Source organism: Pseudophryne corroboree, chromosome 2, assembly GCF_028390025.1.
Source record: "Pseudophryne corroboree isolate aPseCor3 chromosome 2, aPseCor3.hap2, whole genome shotgun sequence".
NCBI lineage: Eukaryota > Metazoa > Chordata > Amphibia > Anura > Myobatrachidae > Pseudophryne > Pseudophryne corroboree.
In genome coordinates, this window is record NC_086445.1 from 266,130,840 (window position 1) to 266,143,138 (window position 12,299).

Genomic DNA, 12,299 nt, shown 5'->3' on the forward strand with positions numbered 1-12,299 from the left:
GATGCTGGGGTTCCTGAAAGGACCATGGGGAATAGCGGCTCCGCAGGAGACAGGGCACAAAAGTAAAGCTTTTACAGGTCAGGTGGTGTGTACTGGCTCCTCCCCCTATGACCCTCCTCCAGACTCCAGTTAGGTACTGTGCCCGGACGAGCGTACACAATAAGGGAGGATTTTGAATCCCGGGTAAGACTCATACCAGCCACACCAATCACACCGTACAACTTGTGATCTAAACCCAGTTAACAGTATGATAACAGAGGAGCCTCTGAAAGATGGCTTCCTAAACAATAACCCGAATTAGTTAACAATAACTATGTACAAGTATTGCAGATAATCCGCACTTGGGATGGGCGCCCAGCATCCACTACGGACTCCGAGAAATAGAATTATCGGTAAGTAAATTCTTATTTTCTCTATCGTCCTAAGTGGATGCTGGGGTTCCTGAAAGGACCATGGGGATTATACCAAAGCTCCCAAACGGGCGGGAGAGTGCGGATGACTCTGCAGCACCGAATGAGAGAACTCCAGGTCCTCCTTTGCCAGGGTATCAAATTTGTAAAAATTTACAAACGTGTTCTCCCCTGACCACGTAGCTGCTCGGCAGAGTTGTAACGCCGAGACCCCTCGGGCAGCCGCCCAAGATGAGCCCACCTTCCTTGCGGAATGGGCCTTAACAGATTTAGGCTGTGGCAGGCCTGCCACAGAATGTACAAGTTGAATTTTGTTACAAATCCAACGAGCAATCGACTGCTTAGAAGCAGGTGCACCCAACTTGTTGGGTGCATACAGTATAAACAGCGAGTCAGATTTTCTGACTCCAGCCGTCCTTTAAATGTATATTTTTAAGGCTCTGACAACGTCCAACAACTTGGAGTCCTTCAAGTCGTCTGTAGCCGCAGGCACTGCAATAGGCTGGTTCAGGTGAAACGCTGATACCACCTTAGGGAGAAAATGCGGACGCGTCCGCAGCTCTGCCCTATGTCGAATGGAAAATTAAATAAGGGCTTTTATAAAACAAAGCCGCCAGTTCAGATACTCTCCCGGCCGAAGCCAGGGCCAGTAACATAGTCACTTTCCATGTGAGATATTTCAAATCCACATTCCTTAGTGGTTCAAACCAATTGGATTTGAGGAAATCTAAAACTACATTTAGATCCCACGGTGCCACCTTAGGCACCACAGGAGGCTGTATATGCAGTACTCCTTTGATAAAAATCTGGACCTCAGGGACTGAGGCCAATTCTTTTTGGAAGAATATTGATAGGGCCGAAATTTGAACCTTAATAGATCCCAATTTGAGACCCATAGACAATCCTGATTGCAGGAAATGTAGGAAAACGACCCAGTTGAAATTCCTCCATCGGAGCACTCCGCTGCTCGCACCACGCAACATATTTTCGCCAAATACGGCGATAATGCTTCGCGGTGACTTCCTTCCTTGCCTTTATCAAGGTAGGAATGACTTCTTCTGGAATGCCTTTTCCTTTTAGGATCTGGCATTCAAACGCCATGCCGTCAAACGCAGCCGCGGTAAGTCTTGAAAAAGACAAGGACCCTGCTGAAGCAGGTCCCTTCTCAGAAGTAGAGGCCACGGATCGTCCGTGACCATCTCTTGAAGTTCCGGGTACCAAGTCCTTCTTGGCCAATCCGGAGCCACTAGTCTTACTCCTCTTTGCCGTATAGTCCTCAATACCTTTGGTATGAGAGGCAGAGGAGGAAACACATATACCGACTGGTACACCCAAGGTGTTACCAGCGCGTCCACAGCTATTGCCTGCGGATCTCTTGACCTGGCGCAATACCTGTCCAGTGTTTTGTTGAGGCGAGACGCCATCATGTCCACCATTGGTTTTACCCAACGGTTTAATAGCATGTGGAAAACTTCTGGATGAAGTCCCCACTCTCCCGGGTGAAGGTCGTGTCTGCTGAGGAAGTCTGCTTCCCAGTTGTCCACGCCCGGGATGAATACTGCGGACAGTGCTATCACGTGATTCTCCGCCCAGCGAAGGATCCTGGCAGCTTCTGCCATTGCCCTCCTGCTTCTTGTGCCGCCCTGTCTGTTTACATGGGCGACTGCCGTGATGTTGTCCGACTGGATCAACACCGGTCTTCCTTGAAGCAGAGGTTCCGCCTGGCTTAGAGCATTGTAGATTGCTCTTAGTTCCAGAATGCTTATGTGAAGAGACTTTTTCAGGCTCGACCACACTCCCTGGAAATTTCTTCCCTGTGTGACTGCTCCCCAGCCTCTCAGGCTGGCATCCGTGGTCACCAGGATCCAATCCTGCATGCCGAATCTGCGGCCCTCCAATAGATGAGCCTCCTGCAACCACCACAGAAGGGATACCCTTGTCCTCGGCGACAGGGTTATCCGCAGGTGCATCTGAAGATGCGACCCTGACCATTTGTCCAACAGATCCCTTTGCATGGAATCTGCCGAAAGGGATTGCTTCGTAAGAAGCTACCATTTTTTCCCAGGACTCTTGTGCATTGATGTACAGACACCTTTCCTGGTTTTAGGAGGTTCCTGACCAGGTCAGATAACTCCTTGGCTTTTTCTTCGGGAAGAAAAACCTTTTTCTGAACTATGTCCAGAATCATCCCCAGGAACAGCAGACGAGTTGTCGGCATTAATTTGGATTTTGGAATATTCAGAATCCATCCGTGCTGCTTTAGCACCTCTTGAGATAGTGCTAAACCCATCTCTAGCTGTTCTCTGGACCTTGCCCTTATTAGGAGATCGTCCAAGTATGGGATAATTAATACGCCTTTTCTTCGAAGAAGAAATATTATCTCGGCCATTACCTTTGTAAAGACCCGAGGTGCCGTGGACAAACCAAACGGCAGCGTCTGAAACTGATAGTGACAGTTTTGTACAACGAACCTGAGGTACCCCTGGTGTGAGGGGTAATTGGAACGTGGAGATACGCATCCGTGATGTCCAAGGATACCATAAAGTCCCCTTCTTCCAGGTTCGCTATCACTGCTCTGAGTGACTCCATCTTGAACTTGAACTTCTTTATGTACAGGTTCAAGGACTTCAGATTTAGAATAGGCCTTACCGAGCCATCCGGCTTCGGTACCACAAAAAGAGTGGAATAATACCCCTTCCCTTGTTGTAGAAGAGGTACCTTGACTATCACCTGCTGAGAATACAGCTTGTGAATGGCTTCCAAAACCGTCTCCCTTTCTGAGGGGGACGTTGGTAAAGCAGACTTCAGGAAACGGCGAGGTGGCTCTGTCTCTAATTTCAACCTGTACCCCTGAGATATTATCTGCAGGATCCAGGGATTTACCTGCGAGTGAGCCCACTGCGCGCTGTAATTCTTGAGACGACCGCCTACCGCCCCCGAGTCCGCTTGCGAAGCCCCAGCGTCATGCTGAGGCTTTTGTAGAAGCCGGGGAGGGCTTCTGTTCCTGGGAAGGAGCTGCCTGTTGCTGTCTCTTCCCTCGTCCTCTGCCTCGTGGCAGATATGAATAGCCCTTTGCTCTCTTATTTTTAAAGGAACGAAAGGGCTGCGGTTGAAAGGTCGGTGCCTTTTTCTGTTGGGGAGTGACTTGAGGTAGAAAGGTGGATTTCCCGGCCGTAGCCGTGGCCACCCAATCCGATAGACCGACCCCAAATAACTCCTCTACGCATCGCCTGTCCACTGTCGTGTCCATAAAGCTCTTCTGGCCGAAATGGACATAGCACTTACCCGTGATGCCAGTGTGCAGATATCTCTCTGTGCATCACGCATATAAAGAAATGCATCCTTTATTTGTTCTAACGACAGTAAAATATTGTCCCTGTCCAGGGTATCAATATTTTCGATCAGGGACTCTGACCAAACTACCCCAGCACTGCACATCCAGGCAGTCGCAATAGCTGGTCGTAGTATAACACCTGCATGTGTGTATATACCTTTTTGGATATTTTCCATCCTCCTATCTGATGGATCTTTAAGTGCGGCCGTCTCAGGAGAGGGTAACGCCACTTGTTTTGATAAGCGTGTTAGCGCTTTGTCCACCCTAGGAGGTGTTTCCCAGCGCTCCCTAACCTCTGGCGGGAAAGGGTATAAAGCCAATAACTTCTTTGAAATTAGCAGTTTTTTATCGGGGCACCCCACGCTTCATCACACACGTCATTTAATTCTTCTGATTCGGTAAAAACTACTGGTAGTTTTTTCACACCCCATATAATACCCTGTTTAGTGGTACCTGTAGTATCAGCTAAATGTAACATCTCCTTTATTGCCAAAATCATATAACGTGTGGCCCTACTGGAAAATACGGTTGATTCGTCACCTTCACCACCGGAATCAGTGCCTGTGTCTGGGTCTGTGTCGACCGACTGAGGCAAGGGACGTTTTACAGCCCCTGACGGTGTTTGAGGCGCCTGGACAGGCACTAATTGAGTGTCCGGCCGCCTCATGTCGGCAACGACTGCTTAAGCGAGTTGACGCTATCCCGTAATTCCACAAATAAAGGCATCCATTCTGGTGTCGACCCCCTAGGAGGTGACATCCTCATATTTGGCAATTGCTCCGCCTCCACACCAATAACGTCCTCATACATGTCGACACACACGTACCGACACACAGCAGACACACAGGGAATGCTCTATACGAAGACAGGACCCACTAGCCCTTTGGGGAGACAGAGGGAGAGTCTGCCAGCACACATCAAAAAGCGCTATATATGACAGGGATAGCCTTATGATTAAGTGCTCCCTTATAGCTGCTTTTATATTAATATATTGCCATTTATTTTGCCCCCCCTCTCTGTTATACCCTGTTTCTGTAGTGCAGTGCAGGGGAGAGACCTGGGAGCCTTCCTGACCAGCGGAGCTGTGACAGAAAATGGCGCCGTGTGCTGAGGAGATAGGCCCCGCCCCTTTTCCGGCGGGCTCGTCTCCCGCTATTTAGTACATTTAGGCAGGGGTAAATATCTCCATATAGCCTCTGGGGCTATATGTGAGGTATTTTTAGCCTTTTTAAAGGTTTTCATTTGCCTCCCAGGGCGCCCCCCCCCCAGCGCCCTGCACCCTCAGTGACTGCCGTGTGAAGTGTGCTGAGAGGAAAATGGCGCACAGCTGCAGTGCTGTGCGCTACCTTAAGAAGACTGCAGGAGTCTTCAGCCGCCGATTCTGGACCTCTTCTTGCTTCAGCATCTGTGAGGGGGCCGGCGGCGTGGCTCCGGTGACCATCCAGGCTGTACCTGTGATCGTCCCTCTGGAGCTTCATGTCCAGTAGCCAAGAAGCCAATCCATCCTGCACGCAGGTGAGTTCACTTCTTCTCCCCTCTGTCCCTCGTTGCAGTGATCCTGTTGCCAGCAGGAATCACTGTAAAATAAAAAAACCTAAGCTAAACTCTCTAAGCAGCTCTTTATGAGAGCCACCTAGAATTGCACCCTTCTCGGCCGGGCACAAAAATCTAACTGGAGTCTGGAGGAGGGTCATAGGGGGAGGAGCCAGTACACACCACCTGACCTGTAAAAGCTTTACTTTTGTGCCCTGTCTCCTGCGGAGCCGCTATTCCCCATGGTCCTTTCAGGAACCCCAGCATCCACTTAGGACGATAGAGAAACATCAGTCCATTCAATCATTTATCGGTGGATTTGTAACATTGAAAAACAATTTTAAGCAGATAAATAATCAGATTTACAATTTAAAAGGTCGTTGGAAATGTAAATGCACCTGCTCCCTACACACTGCATCATGGGGCAAGTTTGGTTGCACAGTGCTGTGCTGCACAATATGTGCGCATTGTATAAATAGCATAATAAATATATAACAAAACAGAAAACTCTTTAGACAGCACATAAATATGGTACATTTGCTGCGTGTAAAGTTTTTTATATAGTCTTTTTTTTAGATGACAGCATGAAGTTGTTAATTTTTTTAGACAGATATGAATATTCATGAGTATTAATGAGTGTGAACGCACCATGTGCTAGCAGGAACATGCACATGGTGCACCCAAGGACAACGTACGATCATCAAGCAACCAGCATTCAGAGTCTGAATGATCATAGGAGATCAGTGTAAAAGGAACCACACCAGCCACTAGTTTAAATAATGCATAAAGCATTTATGAAACCAAAGGGGGTAACGTTTTATAGAAGATTATTCCTAACAACTGCAGGTGTGTAAATAGCTGTATATTATTATTAGGCTCTTTCGCCACATCATTACAGGTTGAGTATCCCATATCCAAATATTCCGAATACGGATTATTCCGAAATATGGAATTTTTTGAGTGAGATAGCGAAACTTTTGTTTTCTGATGGCTCAATATACACAAACTTTGTTTAATACACAAAGTTATTAAAAATATTGTATTAAATGACATTCAGGCTGTATGTATATGGTGTATATGAAACATAAATGAATTGTGTGAATGTACACACACTTTGTTTAATGCACAAAAGTATTAAAAATATTGGCTAAAATTACCGTCAGGCTGTGTGTATAAGGTGTATATGTAGCATAAATGTATTCTGTGCTTAGACTTAGGTCATATTGCCATGATATAGTGTTCACTCTAGGAGTGAAAAGGGGCAGGGCGCCGGACTCCGGGGGCACATTTGCTGCACGCGCGTCCGAAACGGGGGTGCGGCCACGCAAATTAGGGGGCGTGGCCACATCTACGTCATTTTAGGGGGCAGTGCGGCCCACAGACGCTACTATAGAGAGCGTCTGTGGCCGGCGACGTCACTGTTGGGGGCGTGCCCAGCACCTCCGTCGGTGCTGGGCTTCCCCCAGCTCTCTCCCAATGCGTGAATGGATGCCGCGCGCATGCGCACGGCATCTATACACGCCGGGAGGGCAGGTTTTGCCTGCTAAAAAACGGGCAGGGTGCGGCGCCTTGCTAAAACAGCCTAGAGAGGACACTAATGATATCTCATTATGGTATGCATTTATTCCAAAATATACGGAAAATCCGATATCCAAAATACTTCTGGTCCCAAGCATTTTGGATAAGGGATACTCAACCTGTATTATATTTATCAAAACTGTATGATTGGTCTACTTTAAGTTCTGGTTGAAAAAACACACTAGGATTAGGGCCCTGTGAGTCTCATACTTATGTACAGGGAGATCAAACACAGATCTCCATGCCTCACCAATCACACATCGAGAGAGACTATCCTGCACCATCACATTCAGTGACACAGGAGGGATAGTACAATACGGGTCACACACAATGTAAGAATGACAACTGTGTTCAAAAACAAAACAAAAAATGGATGGCAAGTTTGAGGTTAATAAAGCCAAATGTACAATGCAATCGCAAAATCATAAACACACTATACCTTTGTTGTCTGCTGCAATAAATCCCAAAATGTTTTCGTGACGAAGCATCACAGTCTGGTAGATCTCTGCCTCTCTAAACCACGATCTCTCTTCCCGAGAGGAGAAGATCTTGACTGCCACATCGCCTCCTCTCCATTTCCCACGCCAAACCTCACCAAAACGTCCCTTACCAATGATCTCCTGCAGGACAATGGTCCTTGCTACAGTGCGCTGAACGAAAAGCGGGAGTCCTGTGAATAAAATAATAAGAATTTACTTACCGATAATTCTATTTCTCATAGTCCGTAGTGGATGCTGGGGACTCCGAAAGGACCATGGGGAATAGCGGCTCCGCAGGAGACTGGGCACAAAAGTAAAAAGCTTTAGGACTACCTGGTGTGCACTGGCTCCTCCCCCTATGACCCTCCTCCAAGCCTCAGTTAGGATACTGTGCCCGGACGAGCGTACACAATAAGGAAGGATTTTGAAATCCCGGGTAAGACTCATACCAGCCACACCAATCACACCGTACAACTTGTGATCTGAACCCAGTTAACAGTATGATAACAGAAGGAGCCTCTGAAAAGATGGCTCACAACAACAATAACCCGATTTTTGTAACAATAACTATGTACAAGTAATGCAGACAATCCGCACTTGGGATTGGCGCCCAGCATCCACTACGGACTATGAGAAATAGAATTATCGGTAAGTAAATTCTTATTTTCTCTAACGTCCTAGTGGATGCTGGGGACTCCGAAAGGACCATGGGGATTATACCAAAGCTCCCAAACGGGCGGGAGAGTGCGGATGACTCTGCAGCACCGAATGAGAGAACTCCAGGTCCTCCTCAGCCAGGGTATCAAATTTGTAGAATTTAGCAAACGTGTTTGCCCCTGACCAAGTAGCTGCTCGGCAAAGTTGTAAAGCCGAGACCCCTCGGGCAGCCGCCCAAGATGAGCCCACTTTCCGTGTGGAATGGGCTTTTACAGATTTTGGCTGTGGCAGGCCTGCCACAGAATGTGCAAGCTGAATTGTACTACAAATCTAACGAGCAATCGTCTGCTTAGAAGCAGGAGCACCCAGCTTGTTGGGTGCATACAGGATAAACAGCGAATCAGATTTTCTGACTCCAGCCGTCCTGGAAACATATATTTTCAGGGCCCTGACTACGTCCAGCAACTTGGAATCCTCCAAGTCCCTAGTAGCCACAGGCTGGTTTAAGTGAAAAGCTGAAACCACCTTAGGGAGAAATTGAGGACGAGTCCTCAATTCTGCACTGTCCGTATGAAAAATTAGGTAAGGGCTTTTATAGGATAAAGCCGCCAATTCTGAGACACGCCTGGCTGAAGCCAGGGCAAACAGCATTACCACTTTCCATGTGAGATATTTTAAGTCCACAGTGGTGAGTGGTTCAAACCAATGTGATTTTAGGAATCCCAAAACTACATTGAGATCCCAAGGTGCCACTGGAGGCACAAAAGGAGGCTGTATATGCAGTACTCCCTTGACAAACGTCTGAACTTCAGGAACAGAAGCCAGTTCTTTTTGGAAGAATATTGACAGGGCCGAAATTTGAACCTTAATGGACCCCAATTTGAGACCCATAGACAGTCCTGTTTGCAGGAAATGCAGGAAACGACCCAGTTGAAATTCCTCTGTAGGGGCCTTCCTGGCCTCGCACCACGCAACATATTTACGCCAAATACGGTGATAATGTTGTACGGTTACATCCTTCCTGGCTTTGATCAGGGTAGGGATGACTTCATCCGGAATGCCTTTTTCCTTCAGGATCCGGCGTTCAACCGCCATGCCGTCAAACGCAGCCGCGGTAAGTCTTGGAACAGACATGGTCCCTGCTGGAGCAGGTCCTTTCTTAGAGGTAGAGGCCACGGGTCTTCCGTGAGCATCTCTTGAATTTCCGGGTACCAAGTCCTTCTTGGCCAATCCGGAGCCACGAGTATAGTCTTTACTCCTCTCCTTCCTATGATTCTCAGTACTTTTGGTATGAGAGGAAGAGGAGGGAACACATACACTGACTGGTACACCCACGGTGTTACCAGAGCGTCCACAGCTATTGCCTGAGGGTCCCTTGACCTGGCGCAATATCTGTCTAGTTTTTTGTTGAGGCGGGACGCCATCATGTCCACCTTTGGTTTTTCCCAACGGTTCACAATCTCGTGTCTGCTGAGGAAGTCTGCTTCCCAGTTGTCCACTCCTGGAATGAACACTGCTGACAGTGCTATCACATGATTCTCCGCCCAGCGAAGAATCCTTGCCACTTCCATCATTGCCCTCCTGCTTCTTGTGCCGCCCTGTCTGTTTACGTGGGCGACTGCCGTGATGTTGTCCGACTGGATCAACACCTGCTGACCCTGAAGCAGAGGTCTTGCCTGACTTAGGGCATTGTAAATGGCCCTTAGTTCCAGGATATTTATGTGAATTGACGTTTCCATGCTTGACCACAAGCCCTGGAAATTTTTTCCCTGTGTGACTGCTCCCCAGCCTCTCAGGCTGGCATCCGTGGTCACCAGGACCCAATCCTGAATGCCGAATCTGCGGCCCTCTAGGAGATGAGCACTCTGTAACCACCACAGGAGAGACACCCTTGTCCTTGGAGACAGGGTTATCCGCTGATGCATTTGAAGATGCGATCCGGACCATTTGTCCAGCAGATCCCACTGGAAAGTTCTTGCGTGGAATCTGCCGAATGGAATCGCTTCGTAAGAAGCCACCATCTTTCCCAGGACCCTTGTGCATTGATGTACTGACACTTGGCCTGGTCTTAGGAGGTTCCTGACTAGGTCGGATAACTCCTTGGCCTTCTCCTCCGGGAGAAACACATTTTTCTGTACTGTGTCCAGAATCATCCCTAGGAACAGCAGACGTGTCGTCGGAATCAGCTGCGATTTTGGAATATTTAGAATCCATCCGTGCTGTCGTAGTACTACTTGAGATAGTGCTACTCCGACCTCTAACTGTTCTCTGGACCTTGCCCTTATCAGGAGATCGTCCAAGTAAGGGATAATTAAGACGCCTTTTCTTCGAAGAAGAATCATCATTTCGGCCATTACCTTAGTAAAGACCCGGGGTGCCGTGGACAATCCAAACGGCAGCGTCTGAAACTGATAGTGACAGTTCTGTACCACAAACCTGAGGTACCCTTGGTGAGAAGGGCAAATTGGGACATGGAGGTAGGCATCCTTGATGTCCAGAGACACCATATAGTCCCCTTCTTCCAGGTTCGCTATCACTGCTCTGAGTGACTCCATCTTGAACTTGAACCTTTTTATGTAAGTGTTCAAGGATTTCAGATTTAAAATGGGTCTCACCGAGCCGTCCGGCTTCGGTACCACAAACAGCGTGGAATAATACCCCTTTCCCTGTTGCAGGAGGGGTACCTTGATTATCACCTGCTGGGAATACAGCTTGTGAATGGCTTCCAATACCGCCTCCCTGTCGGGGGGAGACGTTGGTAAAGCAGACTTCAGGAACCGGCGAGGGGGAGACGTCTCGAATTCCAATTTGTACCCCTGAGATACTACCTGCAGGATCCAGGGGTCCACTTGCGAGTGAGCCCACTGCGCGCTGAAATTCTTGAGACGGGCCCCCACCGTGCCTGAGTCCGCTTGTAAGGCCCCAGCGTCATGCTGAGGACTTGGCAGAAGCGGGGGAGGGCTTCTGTTCGTGGGAAGAGGCTGTCTGCTGCAGTCTTTTTCCCCTTCCTCTGCCCCGGGGCAGATATGAGTGGCCTTTTGCCCGCTTGCCCTTATGGGGACGAAAGGACTGAGCCTGAAAAGACGGTATCTTTTTCTGCTGCGAGGTGACTTGGGGTAAAAAGGTGGATTTTCCAGCCGTTGCCGTGGCCAGCAGGTCCGATAGACCGACCCCAAATAACTCCTCCCCTTTATACGGCAATACTTCCATATGCCGTTTGGAATCCGCATCCCCTGACCACTGTCGCGTCCATAATCCTCTTCTGGCAGAAATGGACATCGCACTTACTCTTGATGCCAGAGTGCAAATATCCCTCTGTGCATCTCGCATATATAGAAATGCATCCTTTAAATGCTCTATAGTCAATAATATATTGTCCCTGTCCAGGGTATCAATATTTTCAGTCAGGGAATCCGACCAAGCCACCCCAGCACTGCACATCCAGGCTGAGGCGATTGCAGGTCGCAGTATAATACCAGTATGTGTGTATATACTTTTAAGGATATTTTCCAGCTTCCTATCAGCTGGTTCCTTGAGGGCGGCCGTATCAGGGGACGGTAACGCCACTTGTTTTGATAAGCGTGTGAGCGCCTTATCTACGCTAGGGGGTGTTTCCCAACGCGCCCTAACCTCTGGCGGGAAAGGGTATAATGCCAATAACTTTTTAGAAATTAGCAGTTTTTTATCGGGGGAAACCCACGCTTCATCACACACCTCATTTAATTCATCTGATTCAGGAAAAACTACGGGTAGTTTTTTCACACCCCACATAATACCCTTTTTTGTGGTACTTGTAGTATCAGAAATGTTCAAAACCTCCTTCATTGCCGTGATCATGTAACGTGTGGCCCTACTGGAAAATACGTTAGTTTCCTCACCGTCGACACTGGAGTCAGTGTCCGTGTCAGTGTCTGTATCGACCTGAGGTAACGGGCGTTTTATAGCCCCTGACGGTGTTTGAGACGCCTGTACAGGTATTAACTGATTTGCCGGCTGTCTCATGTCGTCAACAGTCTTTTGTAAAGTGCCGACACTATCACGTAATTCTTTCCATAAGACCATCCAGTCAGGTGTCGACTCCCTAGGGGTTGACATCACTAACACAGGCAATTGCTCCGCCTCCACACCATTTTCCTCCTCATACATGTCGACACAGCGTACCGACACACAGGGAATGCTCTGATAGAGGACAGGACCCCACTAGCCCTTTGGGGAGACAGAGGGAGAGTTTGCCAGCACACACCAGAGCGCTATATATATATATATATATATATATATATATATATATATATGGATAATCTTATATAA

The 12,299-nt window shown here is 48.2% G+C and overlaps 1 protein-coding gene across 2 annotated transcripts in view; it reads right to left on the reverse strand.

Annotated features, from left to right (window-relative positions):
- The window catches only part of ACVR1B (activin A receptor type 1B), a 133,383-nt gene that overhangs the window by 30,677 nt on the left and 90,407 nt on the right, over window positions 1–12,299 (reverse strand). For both annotated transcript variants that reach the window (XM_063952783.1, XM_063952784.1), the window contains exon 4: window positions 7,295–7,525. In XM_063952783.1, the coding sequence (XP_063808853.1) occupies window positions 7,295–7,525 (231 nt within the window). The remainder of the gene's footprint in view (window positions 1–7,294; window positions 7,526–12,299) is intronic.